This window comes from Molothrus aeneus, chromosome 24 (genome assembly GCF_037042795.1).
Source record: "Molothrus aeneus isolate 106 chromosome 24, BPBGC_Maene_1.0, whole genome shotgun sequence".
Lineage (NCBI taxonomy): Eukaryota > Metazoa > Chordata > Aves > Passeriformes > Icteridae > Molothrus > Molothrus aeneus.
In genome coordinates, this window is record NC_089669.1 from 3,367,472 (window position 1) to 3,390,742 (window position 23,271).

Consider the following 23,271-nt stretch of genomic DNA (forward strand, 5'->3'; position numbering starts at 1 on the left):
CTCCTCGCCATCCCTGCTGTGCCCTCGGTGCTCCCGCTCCCCACACTCTGTGGAGATGGATTTTGTGCCTTCCCTGCCTCGGCTTCCCCCTGCCCTTCCCCACCACCTTAAACCTCCTGCACATCCCCCAGATTTCGGCACTAATCACAACAGCTCTGCTGACAGACAGGGCTGCGTGTGCAGGGAAGGCGAGGATTAATATAGCCGAGGATATAAGAAATTAATTACTCTCAGGCAGACAATGTTGGCACCTCCAGTCAGCCTGATGTATTTCCATGGCTGCTCTATTTTTGGCCAACCCAGAATGTTTGACTAAATATACGACAACAAGGAGCTGGAATGGGTGGGGGAGCCGCTGCTAAATCCACAACCCCGAGAGGCTGAAACCCGCACGGCTGCCGGTCCCGGTGTCTCGGGGTGCCCCAGGAGGAGCAGGAGGAGCCGCAGGAGGGAGCTGGGCCGTAGAGCGAGGCGGGGATCGCCGTGTGTTTGTGTGTTTGTGCTCTCCGAGCGCGGCTCCTGCCCGGGCCGGCGGGGCCGAGCGGGCTCCGGCTCCCGGGGCTGCGGCGGGGAGGAGCCAGCGCCGCACGGAGCCGAGCGCCGGCAGCGCTCCCGCACCGCGCCCGCACCGCGCCCGGCTGCCCGGGCTACGCTACCGGCACCGCTCCAATTCCCCCAACACCGGCACCGGCACCGCTCCCGTTCCCCCGGTACCGGCACCAGCACCGCTCCAATTACCCCGGCACCGGCACCGCTCCAATTCCCTGCTACCGGCACCGGCACCGCTCCGACTGCCCGGGCTCCGCCACCGCTCCCGTTCCCCCGGTACCGGCACCGGCACCGCTCCAATTCCCCTGGCACCGGCACCGTTCCCGTTCCCCCGGCACCGGCACCGGCACCGCTCCAATTCCCCCGGCACCGGCACCGCTCCAATTCCCCCGGCACTGCTCCAATTCCCCCGGCACCGGCACCGACACCGCTCCAATTCCCCCGGCACCGGCACCGCTCCAATTCCCCCGGCACCGGCACCGGGACCGCTCCAACCCTTTCCCTGCTCTGGCACCAGCACCGGCAGCTCTGCAGCTCTCCCGGACCGCTCCAAGCCTCTCCTGCTCCGGTACCGGCTCCAGCATCCGGCCCGCTCCGGTGCCGGTGCCGCTCCTGCCGCTCCCCGGTGCCGGGCCCGCTCCGGTGCCGGCCCCGCTGCGCTCGCAGCCCGGTCCCGTTCCCGGAGCGGCCCCGCGGCTCCAGCAGCACCGCCCCTGCTCTGCCCCGCAGGAAGGAGGAAGGGACACGGCAGGAAGGAGGGAGAGCGACCTGCTCGGCGCCCGGTGAGTGCCGGGGTGACCCCGCCGCGGGCAGGGGACCCTGCTCACCCCTCCAGCTCCCCCGGGACCCTGCCCGTACCCCCAGATCCTCCGGGGTCCTTCTCGCCCCCGCAGCCCCTCCGGGAACCCTGCCTGCTCCTCCAGCTCCTCCAGGGACCCTGCTCGCCCTCCCAGCCCCTCCGGGGTCCCTGCTCGCCCTCCCAGCCCCTCCGGGGACTTTACTCGCCCCTCCGGGGTCCCTGATTGCCCCCCAGCCCCTCCGGGGACCTTGCTCGCCCCTCCGGGGTCCTGCTCGCCCCCCAGCCCCTCCGGGGGCCACCGCCGCTGCCTTTGGGACTGGCGAGGCACAAAGTGCGAGGGGAGGGGAGAGTTGGAGTTGGAGATACGGAGAGGGAGGGTTCAGCTCGGTACGGATTTGTTCCCCGGTGCTCCCTGGTGAGGGAATTCCTGCGCGTGTTCGGTCCTAAATCTGTTCCAGGGAGCTCAGGTCAAGCCCAGTGTTGGATTGTGATGGGCATCCCTGGGTGGGTCCCACTGAAGGGCCTGGGGGGACCCTTTCAGTGTGGAAGTGACCCCCAGGGTCTGTCCGGTGGGAGGGAGCCCTGCCCCGGGCTGGCAGCTCGGCATTCCCCTGGCGCTGCAGTTTTTGGCGGCTGTCACCATCAGCTGCATCTCTCCAGCAGCGCTGCCTGTTGCTGTGACAAGTTCCCAGGGGTGTGCCCCAGAATGTGCCCCCCTCCTTGTCCCCAGACAGCCCCTTGAGAGCTGCCCTCCGTGCCAGGGCAGCATGAAAAGCTTTAACAGCCTCGTCTCTCGGTGAAAACAACCTGGGCTGAGCGTGTTGGCACAATGGTGGCATCAGCTCTGAGAGGAAGAAAGAATCAGGGTCAGGCCTGGGGCTGCTGGCGCTGGGTTTTGTGCTGTGCATCAAGATGTGATGTGTGCTGGGCTTGGAGATGGTGCCTGAAGGGGGAAAAGCTTTGAGCAAGCGTCAGGCAGAAAGTTGGAGCCTCTGGATGAGGTCTGTGAAAGGGCAGGAGCCGTCAAACAGGGCCCTGCGAGGAACTGGGATTCATGAATTCCCTCCTCGGTGGTGTGGGGCAGATTTGGGGTGTGGATCTGGGACGTGCCAACACGTGGGGCTGAGATGTGGTCAGTGCAAGCAGAGTCCTGTTCTCCAGCCTCACCAGGCTGTGACAGCTCCTGTGGGGCAGGGGAGAGGTCGGGAAAAGCAGTTCCCATAATCCTGAAGAGATTCCCTCCAGGAATATGGGCACTGGGTAATGGACATGGTGTCAGCAGGCACACACAGAAATCTCAGTGCATTTGTGGTGTGGAGCATCCTTTCCTCCCTGGGAAAAGGTGGGAGGGGATGTCCAAGAGTCCCAGAAGGAAGAGGCAGGAATAGGAGAGCACCTGGCTCACCTCATCCATGGAACTTCCTCGGTGTGTGAGGCACCCAGCTCAGAGTTTGCTGATTTCCAGGCTCTCTGTCTCAATCTCTCTCTGCCAGAAGATTTCTGAGCAAGTTTTGGTGTCCGTGCTCCAGGCAGGGCTCACAGATTTGTTCCCAAGTTCCCAGGCTTACTCACTCACACTGGAAAATATCAGTACCACGTCCAAATGGGAGCAGTCAATAAATGAGTAGTGGAACAACCTCGCCAGAAATCCTGGGAGTTCCTCCTCTCTCATCCTGCTGGGATAGAGAGGAAAAGAGGAAAAATTACAACTAATCAGGGCTCTGGAGACCTCCCCCTGTCCATGGCCTTGCCAGGGATTCTGCCTGGCCTTGGCCACGTCACCGCCGTGTCCCCACGTCTGAGTCCCCCCAGCTGGCAACTCCTGACCTTGCTTTGTTCTCAGGGCTTTGCTCCCTGAGCTCTGCAGAGCTCTGGGATGCTGGCAGGGATGGGAAGCACTGAATCCTCATCTCCCTGCCGTGGAGGCCCCTTTCACTGAGGCAGCTCTTTGTGGAGCCCTGAATGGGCCCTTCAGAGAGGCTGTGCTGGTGACAGAGTGACAGAGGGGAGGGATGGTGTCACACATTGCTGCTTACAGGTGGCTGAAGTGCAGCTGGCTGCTTTTTATTGGCTTCCAAACGAGCTGCTTTAAATCTTGAGCTGCTGCCCCTCTTGTGCATTCCTTGCCAGTGTCCCTTGTCCCCTGGGATGCAGAGGGTGCTTCAGGGGACAGTGAGTGTCCCTTGTTCCCAGGGGACAGGCTGGGGTGCAGAGGGTGCTGCAGGGGACACTTTCTGCCTTCCCTTGCTGGCATTGGATGAGAGCAGCTGCATTTGGCACAGGGGTAAAACACAGAGGCTCAGGGTGCTACAGAGAGCTCAGCTGAGTTTTGATCTCCTAAATCCACGAGGATCCTTCAGTTCTCCCCGTCCCACCACCTGGTCAGGAAGAACCCTGGGTGTCCACTCACTGTGTGAATTAAAATCTCCACGTTGCAGTTTTCACTGAGACCATCATCCCCTTGGTCTGGCCTTCTGGGAGAAATGAATGTTTGGTCAATGCCTGTAAACCCTGGGACATTCCTCTGGCTTCCACAGAGCTGAGGTTTGGGCCAGGAGGGCTGAGAATCTCCAGAAAAGCTGGGATCTGTTTGCTTGGAGTCATGTCCAAGAAGAGTAAGAGTTTCCAAAAGGGCTTAGGCTCAGTAGGAGCCTCCCAGATTCTCCTTCCATCCTCAGGGAAATTGAGGCAGCTCCTTCAGGCAGCAGGACAGGGGAGCTTGGCTCAGCTCAGAGGAGATCCCGAGGCTGGAGTGAGTTCTGCTCTGTAATTCATGTGCTCACACCCCAAAAGCTCAGCTCAGCTGGGCTGGGTTTGCCTCTGTGCAGGCAGGGAAGTGATGAGAGGGCTCTGTTGGAGTTCAGGAGTGAACCCTGTCCAGGCAGAGCTTTGCCCTGCTGGCTTTGCTCCCCTCTAAATCCACTGGCTCCTGCTGTTTGTCCAGGAAACCTGATGGCAGGAAGCAGCCTGTTGATGGATGTGGCCCAGATCCCAATCTGGTGAACAATTAACTTTGCAGAGTGCTCTGTAATCAGCCCCAGCATCTTTTGCCCTCTCCCAGTCTCCCAGCCCAGCCTTCCTTCCAAGGCAGCAGCGTTTTGCCCACAGCCAGTGCTGCTCATCTGCTGCTTGTTTGCTCAGTGGCTCCCAATCTCTGGCTCCTATCTCTTGTCTGGCTGGAAGAGAGACTGGAAACTGCTGCAGGATGATTTTGGAGGCAGGGAGCAGCACGGGAAGCCCTGGCAGAGGGCTGGGGTTCATCTGTGCTGCTGCCACTGCTGCCACCTCTCATCTGTCTGCTCGTCCTTCACCTCCCTCCCTCCACACAGCTCCTTCCAACCCCATCCTCAGAGCTTTCCCTTTCCTCCTGCCTTTCCCTGCTCTTTTAGGGATGAGCTCCAGGCCACCACAGGATTTTCCCAGCCTCATTCTCCACTGGGAATTGCCCACATCTCTTCCTGATCCATGCTGGGAATCTGGGTGTTCCTTCCCACACCTGAGCAGCAGCTCTGGGTGCAGAGTGCAGCTCCAGGGGGAGGCAGGACCTGCAGGGATGCAGCTCAGGAAGCAGGAGAATGCTCCAGGAGCAGGCAGGACTGTGGGGATGCAGCTCAGGAAGCAGGAGGATGCTCCAGGAGCAGGCAGGATTGTGAGGATGCAGCTCAGGAAGCAGGAGGATGCTCCAGGAGCAGGCAGGATTGTGAGGGTGCAGCTCAGGAAGCAGGAGGATGCTCCAGGAGCAGGCAGGATTGTGAGGGTGCAGCTTAGGAAGCAGGAGGATGCTCCAGGGGCAGGCAGGATTGTGGGGATGCAGCTCAGGAAGCAGGAGGATGCTCCAGGAGCAGGCAGGACCTGCAGGGATGCAGCTCAGGAAGCAGGAGGATGCTCCAGGCACTCAATCCCACTGCCAGCACCAGCAATTCCATCTTTGGTTGTGGCTTTTGTTCCCATTTTCTGCCATTTCTGCCACCCCCGGGGTGCTGGGGGCAGGAATAACTTGGGAATTGTTCAGAGGGGGGTGTTTGAGCTGCTGTTTGCAGGGATTGCTGCTTTTTGGATCCAGGAGCAGCTCAGATGGGACATTTCAGGGATCTCAGCTGGGTCTGCTTCCCTTTCCCCTCCCTGTGTAGGTTTAAAGCAGGGACAATTCCTCATTTGTCACCGTGACCCCTCCATCCCTGGGGCCTGCAGGCACTGCCACAACAAAAATCATAAATTGAGTGGTGAATTCCCAATCCAGAGCTGCCAGAGCTCGGTCCCTGTCACCTCTGCTGGGACACCTGGGTCACCTGAGCTGCTGCTGAGATGCAGAGAGGGAAAAACAGGAGGGAGTGGGGTTGGATGTCTGCCCTTTCCTGAGTCCCTGGGAAGGGAGAGCTCCTGTGGGCACCTGGAAGGATGCTGTTAATGAAGACACACCAATTAATGGCATTTTCAGGTCATTATTTTGTTAGTTTTTAAGTTTTTCCCTTATTTATTTTATTGGTGGCACCCAAACCTTCCACCCTTGCACCGCCCTTGTCATCTTCATTTATCAGCTGGGAAACTGAGGCACGGAGTTTATTCCTGGGGTGGGGAAAATCCCCTCACTGGCAGCTCTGGATCTCAAACCTGAGACCTAAAACTCCCTCCAGGATGTGTTGGTCTGAATCAAACAGCTCCTGTCTCGCTGTGCTCTGGGTTTTATGAATTTAATTCATCTTTTGGGCACTTTTTCAGTGTTTTTATTATTGAACCCTCTCCATGAACCCTCTCCCTCTCTTTGTTCCCGAATCCCTGAAATCCTCAGCCATTTCCTATAAAACAACCCAAATTTTCCCAGCTGGATTGGGGCAGGGCTCTGGCCTTGAGCAGTTTTTTTGTGCTGATTTTGCCTTGAATTGCTCCATTTAAAAGGAGAGGCTGCTGAAGCCGACCATAAACACCAAAACCCCCAAAGAAATCAAAATGTGCCTTTTTTGGGAAGCAGGGAAACATTCCCAGTGCTCCTTTTATTTCTGCTCTTTCTCCATTTTGATTTTAATAGTTTATTTTCTATTTAATTATTTGGACAGCATTAATGTGCTGGTCACTCAGGGGTTGGAATTCCTGATCCTGGGGGGATTTATCCTCAAAACACCCCCCAGCTTTTCCCTCTCTCCTGTTGCTCCCAGCACTTCCCACTCTCGGAGCCGTGGCTTTTTTTAGTTGCTAAATCTGACAAGGTTTGTGAGCAGGAGCCTTGATTCTGCACTTGGGAACACGCACAGGAATATAAATTCAGCACTTTGGGGCTTTTTTCCTGCATTCCAACATGGAACATCACCTGGAGCTTGGATTTATGCCATCTATGACTGAAATTATTGGGTGGAAAACCTTTGAATTTGGTGGTTTATGGGCCAAGCCTGTGCTGGAGCAAATGTAGATCCAGAGGGATCTTCAGGAGATCTCAGGAACTGAGGATCCAGCCCTGATCCAGCAGATCCATGATCCATAAACAGCAGAACCAAGGAAATGGTCTTGGTGTGCCTGGGGACTCTGAGGAGGAGGAGGAGGCAGAACTGGAGAGTTTGGTTTGTGTCTGGTTTGTGTCTGGTCCAAATTAAAATGCAAGGAGAGTCTCTGTGACAAACTGAATTGAACAAATCAGCCCAACACCAGCCCACACCCTGCCTGCCACATCCTCTGCTGAGCAACGGCTCCCAAAGGCCCTGGGGACAGCAGGAGCAGCAGGAGCTGTCCCATCTCTGTCCCATCATTGTCCCATTGCTGTCCCATCATTGTCCCATCTCTGTCCCATCATTGTCCCATTGCTGTCCCATCATTGTCCCATCTCTGTCCCATCATTGTCCCATTGTTGTCCCTTCACTGTCCCTTCACTGTCCCACTGCTGTCCCATCTCTTTCTCATCACTGTCCCACCACTGTCCCATTGCTGTCCCATCATTGCCCCATTGCTGTCCCATCACTCTCCCATCATTATCCTATTGTTATCCCATCTCTGTCCCATGCTCTCCCATCACTGCTCCTTCACTGTCCCATTGTTATCCCATTTCTGTCCCATCCCTGTCCCACCTCTGTCCTGTCACTGTCCCATGCTGTCTCCTCACTCCCATGGGTGCCCTGTCCCTGCAGAGCCTGGCTGGGATCTTCTGGATTCCCCCAAATTTCCCCACACAGGATGGGCAGAGCCATTTCCTCAGAAAAGTGCCCAGAAAAGGCTCATTTGGGGCATTTTAATTCCAGGCAAACTCAGCACAGCATCTGAGGGGGAAGGAGCATTTTTATAAATCACCATTAGCAGCACGTGTGCTGTTTAAGCACTTAATCCCTCCCAATCCCCCCCTGATTAACGATTAATTGTGCCACTAATTGCGCTATCATAGCATGGCAGGCCCAGCCTGCAGCAGGCACAGGCAGCCACACCAGTGCTGAACCACATCACAACTGGGAGCACTGGGAGGCCCTGCTGAGAGAGCCTGGGCCAAAATCCCTCCTCTATTCAAACCTCAGGGTTCTAATGCTGCCTTATCTCCAGCGTTTCCTTATCAGCTGGGAGGCAGGAGAGGAGGATTGGATGCACTTGGAACAGCCCTGCTCGGTGTCATCCCCTTTTTTAATGGGGATTTTCCTCACTCCTGTGAAAACCACATGGAAATTGCTCTGTTTTGATTTGGAGTGGGGGAAAAGCACAATATTTGAATTTATTTCCATTATTTTTACATTTTTGATCTCTCTTTAATGCATAGCAGACTGCAGGCCAGCACCTCTCCCTGACAGTGTCCAAGGCCCTGCTCGGTGTCATCCCTTTTTTAACGTGGATTTGCTTCCACTCCTGTGAAAACCACATGCACATTCTTCTATGTTTTGATTTGGAGTGGGGGGAAAAGCACAATATTTGAATTTATTTTCATTATTTTCTGCTTCTGATGGCTGCAGTGTCCAAGGCCTCTCTCCCTGACAGTGCCCAAGGCCCTGCTCGGTGTCATACTTCTCTTAGTGTGGATTTTCCTCACTCCTGTGAAAACCACACAGAAATACCTCCATGTTTTCATTTGGAGGCAGAGGAAAAGCACAATATATGAATTTATTTTCATTATTTTTACATTTTTGATCTCTCTTTAATGCACAGCAGACTGCAGGCCAACACCTCTCCCCGAGAGTGCCCAAGGCCCTGCTCTGTGTCATCCCTTTTTAGTGGATTTTCCTCGCTCCTGTGAAAAACACCTGGAAATTCCTCTATGTTTTGACTTGAAGTAGGGGAAAAGCACAATATTTGAATTTATTTCTCTTATTTTTACATTTCTGATGCCTCTTTTATGCACAGAAGGCAGCAGTGTCCAAGGCCTCTCCCTGACAGTGCCCAAGGCCCTGCTCAATGTCATCCTTTTATTAGTGTGGATTTTCCTCACTCCTGCAAAAACTACATGGGAATTCGTCTATGTTTTCATTTGGATTGGGGGAAAAGCACAATATTTGAATTTATTTCCGTTATTTTCCTGTGAAAACCACATGGAAATTCGTCTATGTTTTGATTTGGAGGCAGGGTGAAAGCACAATATTTCAATTTATTTCCATTATTTTCTGCTTCTGACACCTCTTTCATGCCCAGCTGTCTGCAGTGTCCAAGGCCTGGGGGCCCAGCCATGACTTTTCCTGGGGGAGATCCCTCTCTTTTCCTTTGTTATCTCTCTCTGGGCTCTGTTATCTCTCCAAGGCTTGTGCAGGAACCAGCCTGGCTTGTCAAGGACACCGGGGCTCCCTCCCCCAGCGAGGCTTTTATAGCAGAGAGAAGCTGGGATTGAAGTGAAAAAAATATTAAAAATAAAATATTACATTATTATTATTAAATAAATTATATTAACTATAATATTGAATAATATTAAATATTAATATTATTCAATATTAAAATGTATTAATTTATTTTATTAAAATATAATAATATTACAAGGAAAATTAATGCTTTTCAGCCCCACCAATGTATTTGTTTTGTCTACAAGTGACACCACAGCTTTGAGGACACGGGGCTGGCCTTGGCTGGGTGGCACAGATGGCATTTACAGTTTAACAAGGAGCAAGGTTTATCCAAACACTCCGTGCTCACCCGGGTTCCCAGACTGGCCTGAAACATTTCCTCCCCAGAAAGGGGATCAGAGCTTGCACTGAGGCAGGAATAATCTGTTTATTGCACTTGGGATCTCCCTATTCTGTTGCCTTTTTCTTAACTTGGAAGTGAAATTGGAGATCATTTTAATAAGGAGTTAACATAAAACTGGATTTTTGTTTGAAGGTTTTTCAGGGGCAGTTATGGAAAAGTTTAATTTTTTAGGGGGAAAGCAAGGACTGGGATGATCCCTTCCCTCAGCTGGGAAGCAGAGCCAGGCCAGGAGGATCTCACAGACCCCACAGACCCCACAGATCCCACACATTTGGGGCTCTGAGATCATCAGGAAGGGTCAGGATGAAAGGTTTTGCAGGATTTCCCTTTCTAGGAGAGAGGGATCAAAAAATAATCATGTTTCTATATTTATTTAAATAAAAATAATACTGATCACAGCCCCTGCTGTGCTTGCAAACCCTCTGGTCCCTCAAATGTTGGCTCCTCCTCACCCCCCTCCCTGTGGCTGCTTTTCCTTCCCATCCCAGGGGGAAATATGGGACATTCCCCCATACACACAGGGCCCTCCAAGGATGGGTGCAGGGCTGGTTTAAGGTTTAATCCCAGCTTAGTGCAGTCAGGGTTTGCTCCCTCCCTCCCAACCACGTGACCCTCGCAGGGCTTTAAATAAATCAGATTTCCAACCCTTCAGCCCAGGGGGGTTTTGTGCCTTTAATGCCAAACTGTGACACTGCTGCTCCAGAGCTTTGTCCTGGGGGAAACCCTGGCCATAGCTGGGACTGGGAGTGACTGGAGGGGGGGCAGGAGGTCAGCAGCAACATCTCCTCTCCTTCCATCCCTGCTCTGCAGGAAAATCTGTCCCAGGGTGGTTTGGGGCTGGTTCAGGAGCAGTGGCAGCTCCGAGGAGCTGCTGGAGCAGAGCTGGGATCCTGCTGGGAGACGATGGAGCTTTAATCCCACTGAAGGCTCTCCAGCTCTTCCTCCAGGATGTGGAAATCCAGGTGTCTCCAAGCTGTGGAGCAAAACAGGCAGAGATTTCAGGTTTTTTTCCAAGTCCTTTTGTCAAGACAAAACATTTCCACTCTCCTCAAAAACGCATGGCAAAGCGCCGAGCTCTTAATTGCTCTGAGTGCTCTTGGTGCTGCTGCTCCTCCACAGAAACCTGGGGTTTTGTTTAGATTCCAACTGTTTCGTGGGGATTTTCTTTTTTTTTTCTGGGAAATTTAATCCTGTCCAGAGCCTTTGAGGCCAGGATCCCTCTGGAAAGGTTTTTCCCAAGGATCTGACTTCCCTTTCTCCTCTGCACTGTTTCTGTGCTGCTCTTTGTCCCCCTCCTTTCCCGTGTGCCTGAGGTGGCTGCATTTCTCAAATTCCACGGGGCTATTGGGTGTCCAGGATGTCATTCCTGGTGCTTTAAATATCTTTATGGAAAGGGGAGCTGGGCTGGGATCCCTGTGCTCAGCTGTCCCTGCTGAGCTGTGTCACCCCCCTGGGTCAAACCCAGCTCCTGGGGCCGCTCCCACCCTGCAGCTCAAGGCATTCCTTTCCCAAATATCCTCATTTTGCACCCAAACTTCCTCTCAGCCTCGTTCTCCTGTACCAGGAAGAGGCCTTGGGGCACTGGAGGAAAATTCCTGTTCAATAGAGAGTGGAAAACCTTTCCCACTTCCAGCCTTTCTGGAGTGAACCAGCAGTGCAGGGCACCTGCTGATCCAGGGGCTGTGACTCCCTGAGTGTGGGGATCCTCAGAATCCTCAAGATTGTGCCCAAGGGAAAAATTCCTGCTCAGAGTTTTGCTGACATTTCCCACTTCCAACCCTTCTGGAGCGAACCAGCAGTGCGGGGCACCTGCTCATCCAGGGGCTGTGACTCCCTGAGTGCAGGGATCCCCAGAATCCTCAGAATTGAGTCTGAGGAAGAAATTCCTGCTCAGTTTTTCCTGACATTTCCCACTTCCAACCCTTCTGGAGTGAACCAGCAGTGCAGGGCACCTGCTCATCCAGGGGCTGTGACTCCCTGAGTGCAGGGATGCTCAGAATCCTCAGAATCCTCAGAATCCAGGCTGCTCCTGCCCTGGGGATGCTGCAAGTACCAGGGAAGCACTGACACGACCCTGGCAGGGTGGGGACAATGCCAGCCCTGAGCTCTCCCAGCACTGGGGTGGCCCAACTGGCCAGCAGTGGCCCCATTGTTGCTGCAGCTGAGCTCTGGCCACTTGTCCCAGGTTAGGGAATAAGTGCCCAGTGTTCTGAGCTGCTGGAATAATGGCTGGCATTGGGATGCCTCGCTCAGAGCTGCCCTGAGCTCACCAGGAGCCCAGGCAGAGCTGAGGGCACAGAGAAAGGCAAAATATCCCAGAACAAAGGTCCTTTGTGTGCTCCCGTTACTGGGCTCCTTGTCAGCTCCAAACCCAAGTGGGAATGTGCATCCAGCCAAGGGCTGCCCTTCCCTCCCATCCCTGCAGCCAGCACAGGTTGGAATCCCATCCCTGGGAGAGGCCAAGGGCAGCTTGGAGCAACCTGAGGATGTCCCTGCTGAGGGAATGGGATGAGATCTAAGGTCCCTGTTTATGGGAACGGGATGGGCTCTAAGATCCCTGTTCATGGAAATGGGATGAGCCCCAAGATCCCTGTTTATGGGAATGGGATGGGCTCTAAGATCCCTGTTATGGGAATGGGATGAGCTCTAAGATCCCTGTTCATGGAAATGGGATGAGCTCTAAGGTCCCTGCCCATGGAAATGGGATGAGCCTCAAGATCCCAGCTCATGGAAATGGGATGAGCCTCAAGATCCCAGCCCATGGGAATGGGATGAGCTCTAAGATCCCTGCTCATGGAGATGGGATGAGCTCCAAGATCCCTCCCAGCCCACTCCATCCTGTGCTTCCATGAGTCTATAATGACCTGGCAGGAAGTTTTCCGTGGATCCACCTTTCCCAGGCTACCAACCTGTTCTCCTGACTCTCAGGATGTGGCTTTGTCTCTTAACAAGGAATTCCTGGCTGGAATTCTGCAGGGTGGGATGGGAACGCTGTGAGCCCGGGGTCTCACATTCCCCAGGCTCTCACCTCCCAAGGGAATTCAAACCAGCTGACAGGGGGAGGATGCCTTGCCATGATTCCTGATTTATCCCTGTGGCATTCCAAGGGTTTGAGATAGGAATTGTTTTTTTTTTCTCTGAGGCTTCTCAGCTTCCCAGGAGGAAAAATCCTGGGCAGAGGGATTTTAACAGAGAATGTGAGTGCTACAGGTTGGATATTAGGAAAAGGTTTTTTTACAGAAAGAGTGGTAAAGTTCTGGAATGTTCTGCCTGGGGAGGTGGTGGAGACCCCATCCCTGGGGGTGTTTAACAAAGCCTGGATGTGCCACTGGGTGCCAGGGTTCAGTTGAGCTGTTGTGGCTGGGATGGACTCGATGATTTTTAAGGTCTCTCCCAACCTGGTGATTCTGTGAAATCCGTGAATTCCAGCAGGGTTGGTTGGGCCCTGCAGCCACACACAGCGTTGCAGGATTGCCGTGTTTGCTGAGCAAATAAAAGCTCCACGAGGAGGAGCAGAATTCCCCATTTCTCCGGGCCTTGCAGGAGTGAATCGATGCCACCTCACAGCCAGGAGCACAGAGTGCTGAATAGGCCTTTTCAGTTTGCCTTGTAAACACCACTGGTAATCTCTCCGGGGATTAAAATATAAATAAATAAATAAACAAACAAACAAAAAACGGTTTAAAACAAGGAAACTTTTCCCTCCAAGCCTTCCTCTCTTTCGGCTGGGAAATGGGGACAGGAATCTGGTAAAATGGTAAGGAAGAAAAACAGAGAATTGATATTTTTTGAGAGGCAATAGTTAGTGCTGGAAAGCTTTGCTGGAGGAGGGAGGGGGCAGCTCCATACTCTGGTGATGCCTAAAATACCTGGCTCAGGAATTCCAGAGCAGGGAAGCTGTAGAAACTCAGGACAAATCCATTCCCATGCGGAACAATTCACCGAGGAACTGCAAAGGTGATTTCCGGACACAGCCTTGAGGGCGACATTTAAAGGATCCTTAACTCCTTGTCTGGCTCCCGTGAGGAGTTTTCCTGCTGGGATTCACCTTTGGGGCTCTTTGAAGTGTTCCAGCCGGGTATTTACCCTCCACCCCAGTTCCAGTAAATGCAGATCACTCGCCCTGCTGGCTTTAATCCTGGTTTTTGACCGGGTTCCAAGCAGGGTGATTTCATTTTTATGCCTAAATTCCTCATTGCCGTGTGAAACTGCTCCTTCCCCTCGTGTCATGTTCCTGCCTGCTGTTAATTATCCGGCTCTCGCTCTGCATCCCCGGCAGCATCCAGGGATTGCTGCCGTTCCTGCCAGGCTGTAAAAGCAAAAGTGACAAAAGTGATGTCATGGCTTTGCTTAACAAGTGTCACTTTCCCTCGGAAAGTCAATAAATGCCACCACTTCCTTTAGCACACTGGGGGGGAAAAAACCCCGACAAAATTAAACAAAATTAAACAAAATCAAACAAAACAAGAGGTGGTCGCTAAGAGTTCCTCCTTTGAAATCCGTGCTGGGGAGAGCAGCTGTGAAAAGGAATTTTGTTTTTATCCCACAAGGAATGCGGCTGGAGGGTGGGTGAAGCTGCTGGAACCCCGGGGGGCTGTGGGGCACCCCACATTGCCCAGCCCGACCCTAAATTCCCCCTGGAATCCCACATTTCCTGCCCCAGCCCGACCCTAAATTCCGTCTGGTACGAAGGTTGTGGGTGCTTTGCTTGCAGCAAATCCCAGCTTTGGGACCCTGTATGGATCCCATATGGGACAGGGTGAGTTCCTGTCGGAGAGGAGCCTAGGGCTGGGGACAAGCACAATCCCATAAAAGAATCCCATAAATCCCAGCTCACAATCCCATAAATCCCAGCTTTGGGATCCTGTATCCATATGGGACAGGGCAAATTCCTGTCAGGGAAGGAGCTGAGGGCTGAGGACAACCACAATCCCATAAATCCCGTAAATCCCAGCTTTGGGATCCTGTATCCATATGGGACAGGGCAAATTCCTGTCAGGGAAGGAGCCAAGGGCTGAGGACAAGCACAGTACCATAAATCCCATAAATCCCAGCTCACAATCCCATAAATTCCTGCTTTGGGATCCTGTATTCACATGGGACAGGGTGAATTCCTGCTGGGGAAGGAGAATTCCTGTCAGGAAAGGAGCTGAGGGCTGAGGACAACCACAATCCCATCAATCCCAGCTCACAATCCCATAAATCCCAGCTTTAATGTGAACTCCGAGCAGGTCCAGGTGTAGCTGGAAAAATGAGCCCGGGGATGCGAGACCACGGGCAGGGAGAGGCTCGGGTGTGGCAGGAGAGGCTGCAGCGAGCCCGGGGCTATTTTTACCCCTCTCTCAGCTCCTCTCCTCTCCCAGGTTTATATTTAGCAGCCTGGAGCTGCTGGCATTCCTGCAGGAAGGGTTTGGATTTGTGGAGCAGTTTTGTGGCAGTGAGGAGCTGATTCCCTGTAAACCATCCACAGCTTTTTAGGGAGGGGAAAGAAGATGGAGACACCACTTCTCCTCATCCTCCTCATTCACCCGAGTGTTTTTCCTGTTCCCTGCATCTTTCCTGGCCCAGATTTGATCCTGACCAAAGGATCAAAGGAGGTTATGGATCGGCTCAGTGGGGGATGATCAAGGCAGGAATTGCTCAGCCAAGCACCTTCCCTAGATTCCAAAATCCTGCTTGATGTCCTGCTTATCCCATTCCAGCCCCTGCCAGGCTGGGATTTTGTCCCCAGCGCAGGACCAGGAGCTGGATTCACTTCTGGATCTCCTGAATCTTCTTTGGAGCCCAGAGCATCCTCACTGTGCCTGAGCACGTTTCTGCAGTGCTGGGAAAACATTCCAATGTCTGAAACCGGGAGTGGAGGTGTCTCAAACCCTCCGACCTCCCTTCCCACCCCCGGCAAACCCCCCCAGCCCCGACCCCAGGCACGGCACGGCCGAGCCTTCAGCCTCAGGAAGGTGGGAGCTGAGTGGGGGCAGGGAATCACCGGGATTCAGGTGAATTCCCGGGATTTTCAGGGGATTCACCCACTGCAGGGTGCCGTGCCTCACCGCAGAGCCTGGCAGGCGCCCAGCTGAGTGTTTATATTGCTGAAGGATCATCTTTTAAAGCTTTCACAGGCAGGCACGCCGGGCAGGGCGGTGCCGTTGTCCTGGCGACGGGGATGCGGTGTGAGATCAGTCTGGAGCGCTGCGACCGCCCTTGGGCCGTGCTGATGAGGCTGGGAGGGGGCTGGGGGGGCTCCCGAGAAGTTTTGGGATGATTGAGCTCTTCAGATTGGGCTGGGGGCTGAGAGCAGTGTTACAGTCAACAGTGGTGCTGATAAACCCGGGAGGGGGCTGGAGGGGCTCTGGGGACAGCCAGGGGAGAGCAGGAGTGGGGGCACCCAGGGGGAAGAGGCTGAGCTGCTCCAGACACGGGATGTTCCAGAAAGAGCCACTCCTTGTTGGGAAAATCATCCCTGAGAAGTTTTGGGGTCTGGTACCAAGGGGTGATTGAGCTCTTCAGATTGGGTTGGGGGGTGAGAGCAGTGTTAGAGTCCAGGGTGGTGCTGATAAACCTGGGGGGCTCTGGGGACAGCCAGGGGAGAGCAGGAGCAGGGACACTCAGGAGGAAGAGGCTGAGCTGCTCCAGACACGGGATGTGCAGGAAAGAGCCGCTCCTTGTGGGGGAAAAATCCTCCCTGAGAGGTTTTGGGGTCTGGTACCAAGAGGTGATTGAGCTCTTCAGATTGGGTTGGGGGGTGAGAGCAGTGTTAAAGTCCAGGGTGGTGCTGATAAACCTGGGGGGCTCTGGGGACAGCCAGGGGAGGGCAGGAATGGGGACACCCAGGAGGAAGGGAGGAAGCTGCTCCGGTGATCTGGGATGTGCGGGAAAGAGCCGCTCCCTGTGGGGAGAACAAACATCCCTGAGAGGTTTTGGGGTCTGGTACCAAGGGATAGTGCTGCCAGGATGCTGCCAGGATGATTGAGCTCTTCAGATTGGGCTGGGGGCTGAGAGCAGTGTTAGAGTCCAGGGCTGTTGATGGAAAATCCCCTGGTGGGGATGTCCATAGGATGAAGGATGCAGGAGGAGCATCCCCACACTTCTGGGCTTGGGAAGAGGAGAGGAACAGACCCAAACCTGCTCAGGCCTGAGGCTGGAAGGGGCAAAGCTGTGGCTGGTTGGGGGTGGGACACTGATGTCCCATCCCTGGCAGTGCCCAAGGCCGGGTTGGACAGGGTCTGGAGCAACCTGGGATAGGGCATGGCGTGAGATGAATCCCAAGGTCCCTCCAACCAAACCGGTCTGGGATTCTGGGATTTCGTGTCTGTAAATCCAAGGAGTGCTGGATCCCTGCTGGATCCGTGCTGGGCAGGAGGAATTGCAGCAGGGCTGGAGCCCAAACCCTACACAGGCAGCACTTCCAGCCTGATCCTGGCAAGAACCAAAGCAGGAAAGGCAAAGCCGTGCCCGGGGCCGGCTCCGTGCCCCGAGGGTTTTCTTCCTTTAAGGGTTTTATTGCCTTAATCTGATCTGCGGTTAAGGCGATTCTGACGCCCAGCGGGAGGAGGCCCCGGGAGCTGGGATGGAGCTGGGATGGAGCTGGGATGGAGCTGGGATGGAGCTCAGAGCATCTCCCAGGCTGGGATTTGGGGCATCCCCCCTGCCCATGCTGCCCCTCTCAGCATTTCGCTGCTGGCTCTTTGTTGCAAGGGCAAAGCCGAGGCCACACTGTCAGGGGAGAGGAATCTCATTTTCCTGGGAGAAACGTGGGATTGAGTCTTTTCCATCATTGTTTTGTCTTTTTCTTGTTTTCCTTCTGTTTTCACCCTGCATTCCCCCCTGCCCAGGCATTCCTGGAGTTTCCAAGGCACAGCCTGTGAGTGACTGAGTGTGCACAGCCCTGCCCTGGGCTCAAAAAAAAAAATCACAAAAAATCATCCTCCCTGCCCCTGCTGATCAGAGCCTTAAAAACACAAAGAACCCAATTTCTGTGGCTCCTCTTCTGCTCTGACCCAGAGAAAGGATGTCCCAGGGACCCCTGGTGGGGGGGAGGGGAGAAAATTCATGTCCAGACATTGCCATCCCCAAAGAGCAGCAGTTGTGGTGTGGGAATTGGGGTGGGGATGCTGCCAACCCCAAAAAGCAGCAGCCTTGGGGCTGGGGGCCCATCCTGGTGTTGTCCATCCCTCTGAGCCTGCTGTCCCCTTTCCCTGCAGGGCTCTGCCGTCCCTGGCAGCTCGAGGGAAGATGAACAAGATGAAAAACTTCAAGAGGAGATTTTCGCTCTCGGTGCCGCGCACGGAGACCATCGAGGAGTCCCTGACGGAGTTCACGGAGCAGTTCAACCAGCTCAACAACCAGAGGAACGAAGGTGAGGAGCCCCTGGGCTGGGTGAGAGCCTCTCCAGCCCTCCCCAGGCACCCTCGGGGGCTGTGGAAGCATCTGCCCCTCGTTCCGTGTGAGTAACACCTCGGTTAAAGCTGCAGAGAGATTTATCCTTCACCAGGAAAGCCGGAGGATGGGAGGGAAAGGAATTTGCACAAAATGGGGAGCTGTGGTTAAGGTGGAGAGTGGGAACGTGTGGGATCTCCTCCTGCCTCCCCAAAAGAGGGGGGTGACCCCTTTGGGGGCTTCAGCTGCTGTTCCCAAAGCCAAAGGGGCTGTTCTGTCCTGGGCAGCACCCGGGGCTCGCTGGAGCAGCCTTTGCCCCTCCTTGCGCGTTGGTTTTTAGCAGGCAGGGAGATGAAGGGTTAAATCCAAACCTGGCTCATCCCCTGAACAAACACAACCCCCAGGGCAGGCCGGGGCACATCTCAGGGAGATGAGGGGTTAAATCCAAAGCAGGGCACATCCCCTGAGCAAACACAGCCCCTGGAGCAGGCAAGGGCAGAGCCAGGGCTTAAACCCAAAGCTGGGCACAGATGCAGGCTGGGGCAGGCTCAGGGCAGGCTGGGGATGCTGCAGGCACTGGGAGCAGCCCAGCCTGGGCAGCCGTGCTCGGGCAGAGCTTGGGCAGAGCTGGGCTGGGCTTGGGCAGAGCCTGGCAGAGCCAGACAGAGCTTGGGGAGCCAGGCAGAGTTGGGCTGGGCTCAGGGAGCTGGGCAGAGCCTGGCAGAGCTGGGCAGAGCTCGGAGAGCTGGGCAGGGCTCAGAGAGCTGGGCAGAGCCTGGCAGAGCTGGGCAGAGCTCTTGGGGAGCTGGGCAGAGCCTGGGGAGAGCTTGGGCAGAATCTGGGAAACCAGACAGAGCCTGGCAGGGTTGGGCAGAGCCTGAGGAACTGGGCAGAGCTCTTGGGGAGCCGGGCAGAGCTTGGGGAGCTGGGCAGAGCTGGGCAGAGCTTGGGCAGAGCCAGGCAGAGCCAGGCTGGGCTCAGGGAGCTGGGCAGAGCTTGAGCAGAGCCAGGCAGAGCTGGGCAGGGCTTGGGGAGCCAGGCAGAGCCTGGGGAGAGCCTGGGGAACCAGGCAGAGCTGGGCAGAGCTTGCGGAGCCAGGCTGGGCTTGGGGAGCTTGGGCAGAGCTTGGGCAGAGCTTGGGCAGAGCTTGGGCAGAGCTTGGGGAGCCGGGCAGAGCCGGGCTGGGCTCAGGGAGCCAGGCAGAGCCTGGGCAGAGTCAGGCAGAGCTTGGGGAGCCAGGCTGGGCTTGGGCAGGGCCTGGGGAGCCAGGCTGGGCTCAGGGAGCCGGGCAGAGCCGGGCTGGGCTCAGGGAGCCGGGCAGAGCCGGGCTGGGCTCAGGGAGCCGGGCAGAGCCGGGCTGGGCTCAGGGAGCCGGGCAGAGCCAGGCTGGGCTCAGGGAGCCAGGCAGAGCCGGGCTGGGCTCAGGGAGCCGGGCAGAGCCAGGCTGGGCTCAGGGAGCCGGGCAGAGCCAGGCTGGACTCAGGGAGCCGGGCAGAGCCAGGCTGGGTTCCCTCCTGGGGTAAATGCCAGGCACACGCGCTGCCTCCTGCCAGCTGTGCCACAGCCTGGCCCTTCCCGTGCCCCCAGCTCCCTTCCAGGCTCTGTTTGCCCTCTCTGAAGGGGCTGAGCCCTGATGTCAGTGCCTGGCACTGGCACTGCCCAGCAGGGAGGGCCCGGCTGTGCCAGCCAGGCTGCCCAGGGTGCTGGAAGCTCGTTCAGGGCTGCAGCTTTTCCTGGGGCTGTCTTGGGCTCTCTGTGTCCCCATGATCCAGAGCCCACCCTGCTGACAGCCAGGGCCAGCTCAGGTGGTCCTGGCTCCAGGGACAGGGGCAGATCCCAGCAGGGATCAACACCTGCGCTCTCCTTTCCTCAGGGAATTGCCTGGAGTTTGTTTCCCTCCAGCCTCAGAAATCCCAGGCTCTGAAAATCCCAAACTCTGGTGGCTCTGAGTGCCAGAATCACAAAGTCAGGGAAGATTTGGGTTGGAAGGGACCCCAAAGCTCCTCCCATTCCACTTCCAGCATCCCAGGCTGCTCCAGAACTGCTCTGGCTCCTGTGAGGGGACAGGCAGGGGACAAAGCTGCCCCATCTGGTGAGAAATCCCCAGCCCTGTCCTCCCCATCCCCTCATTCTCACCACCTCACCCCCACAGATGCTGATAAAAGAAGGAAAACAGGTTTGTTTGTTTGTTTGTTTGTTTGTTTTCCAGGCTGGAAAATCAAATAGCTTTCCAGCCTGGACACATGCTGTCACCAGCAATGTCACCTTGGAGGAACCTGAGGCTGTTTGTCACAGAGGGATCAGGGCTTGGTGGCTTTGATAAGAGCTGGGGGCATCCAGAAGCAGCTCCCAAACACCCACAGCCTGCTCTGCCCTCCCAAAATTCAGTGTTTGGGCTGGAAAGGACAAACCAGAGCCACCAGGGGAACACCAGGCCCTGAAGAAATGATGATGAGGGGGAGGAAGGAGGGTGAAGAACCCAAGCTCAGAGCCTGGAGAGGAGGCAAAGAAATTCCAAGTTCTAATTCACACTCAGCAAAGGAATTCAAAGTTCTAAGGCAGGCAGGCAGAGGAGGGTCCTGGCCCCTTTCCTTGGGAGATCAAAGCTTGTTTGGGCAGAGGAGGAGTTGAAATATATAAATATATTTATAAAAAGGGCTGCCTGTGTCTGCTTCCCTTCCTTTGATATGGCAGCAGCCTCCTTCTTTCCCTGCCAGGGAATTCTGCCCGCCCACAGCTTCACCCTGCAAGGTCCTGCAAGGTCCTGCAAGCCCACAGATTCACCTGAGCTCCCTGCAGGGTCCTGCAAGCTCACAGCTTCACACCAAGGTCCTGCAAGCCCACAGATTCACACTCAGCTCCCTGCAGGGTCCTGCAAGGTCCTGCAAGCCCACAGATTCACTCTGCAAGGTCCTGCAAGCCCACAGCTTCACCCTGAGCTCCCTGCAAAGGTCCTGCAAGGTCCTGCGAGCCCACAGATTCACCCTGAGCTCCCTGCAAGGTCCTGCAAGCTCACAGATTCACACTGAGCTCCCTACAGGGTCCTGCAAGCTCACAGCTTCACCCTGAGCTCCCTGCAAGGTCCTGCAAGCTCACAGATTCACTCTGCAAGGTCCTGCAAGCCCACAGATTCACACTCAGGTCCTGCAAGGTCCTGCAAGCCACAGATTCACATTCAGCTCCCTGCAAGGTCCTGCAAGCTCACAGATTCACACTCAGCTCCCTGCAGGGTCCTGCAAGGTCCTGCAAGCCCACAGCCTCACACTAAGGTCCTGCAAGCCCACAGCTTCACTCTGCAAGGTCCTGCAAGCGCCAGGGGCAGCTCCAGCCCTGGGGGATTGGGAATTTCCCGGTGGCAGAGCAGGGCAGGGAGGGCTGGGCTGGCCCATCCCCACCCCAGGGCAGCCCAGACACCTCTCCCCTCACCTCCACCAGCCTTCTGTGAGTTTTTGCCTCATTTCCCCATCCTTTAGGATCCACTTGTCAGGAAAATCACTCCACAAACACCAGAGGTTTGTGCCCAAAAAGGAGACAGAGGAGTCCTTTGACTTTATTCCAATAAAGGCAGAGGCCATGGGGCATTCCCCTGGGATCTCTCCCATTTTTGGAGGACGCAGACTCCTTTTTATCCCAATTTCCCTCTCTCTTTCCCCATTTCTGAGGTACCTGAGAGGTTCACAGTCCCCAAAACATCTGATACCAAAGATTCCCTTCTAATGTACAACCCTCCCTTTTCATTTTTAATTGTTACAGAATTTAGGGGTTTCCACCACAGTTTCTTTCACTTTTCAATATCCAATTTCATTGATCAGCAAACCTAAAGTTTATTTGTAAAAGCAAAAGATCTTTTCCCATTCACCAATCAGTGGAATCCTTCCCATTGTTTATCTCTCATTTTTTTTAACACTCATCTGTTTATCTCCTGGTTTTATCTACCAGCAGCCCCACAGCTTGTTTAGAAAGACAAATCCTCCATTCCTCTCACACTGGAGTATCCAGTTTGCAGATTTACCTCTGATTTTACATCAAATATGACAAAAGTTTGATCCACTGCTCCCAGAGCTGCTGGTTTGCAGGCTGCACCTTTTACCCAGCTTTGTTTTTGTTTCACCTCTGGGAACCAGCACAAATTCACCCAAAATATCATTTTCAGCAGGTTGGTCAGCCTCCATTCAGCCAGACCTCAAATGTCCTTTGCTTTCCTTGATTAAAATTTACTTGGCAAACGAGGAAGTTCAAAAAGATTCGGTTCAGTTGAATTAATCCACATTATTTTCATACCTGTGGTTAACTCAGGGGACGTTTCCTGATTGTTGCTGTAAAAACAGATGGAGGGGAATGGACAGGGAGCAGAGGAGGGGTTTTACCAAAGCCCTGGCACCGTTTCAGCCCCTCTGAAGCCCGCTGGCACTGAGGGCTGGGCACCCAGGATCCCCCAGCTCTGCCCTCCCTGTGCCCGTGGCACAAACCCACGGCCCTTGCCAGGTCACTGGCCTGCCAGCTCTCATCCATCAGCCCAGCAAACTGCAGCCAGGGCCCAGCCCTGCTCAGCAGCCCTGAAAATCCAGCCCTGCCTCCACAGCCATGAGATCATCCCTGCAGCCGGGATTGTCCCCAGGGACAGGGCAGGGACAGGGCAGGGCTCAGCCTGGGGCACTCCCCGGGGACTTTCACTGCTCTGGGGAGGAAAAATCCCTCTGGGGGTGTTCATAGGGACAGGGAAGGGATGAGAATCTTGACTCCAGGCTTCAGAAGGCTGATTTATTATTTTATGATAGATATTATATTATATTATATTATATTATATTATATTATATTATATTATATTATATTATATTATATTATATTATATTATATTATATTATATTATATTATATTATATTATATTATATTATATTACATTAAGTTATATGATATATTACATTACATTACATCATATTACATTATATTATATTACATTACATTATATTATATTACATGACATTATATATTACATGACATTACATTGCATTATATTATATTATATTACATGACATTATATATTACATGACATTACATTTTATTACATTACATTCTATATATTATATTACATTATATTACATTACATTACATTATATATTACATGACATTATATATTACATGACATTACATTGCATTATATTATATTATATTATATTATATATTACATTTTATTACATTACATTCTATATATTATATTACATTATATTACATTACATTACATTACATTACATTACATTAATTATTACCCCGATTTAACAAGTATGATCACAGAGAGGCAGAGGTCTCTCTGATAATGGCACAAAAAGCTTCTGTGTGTATTTTAACACAGCTGCCATCTGAATTCGAAAATGCCATGGAACAACCAGGGATGAGGAAAAGGTCGATGTTTG

General features: G+C 54.0%; 1 protein-coding gene across 1 annotated transcript in view; it reads left to right on the plus strand.

The window, feature by feature from the left end:
- The first annotated feature begins 613 nt into the window (after positions 1-613).
- The window catches only part of CDK18 (cyclin dependent kinase 18), a 36,075-nt gene continuing 13,417 nt past the window's right edge, over positions 614-23,271 (plus strand). Inside the window, exons 1-2 of the mRNA XM_066565442.1 lie at positions 614-1,331; positions 17,686-17,840. Coding sequence (XP_066421539.1) covers positions 17,717-17,840 — 124 coding nt within the window. The 5' untranslated portion in view covers positions 614-1,331; positions 17,686-17,716. The remainder of the gene's footprint in view (positions 1,332-17,685; positions 17,841-23,271) is intronic.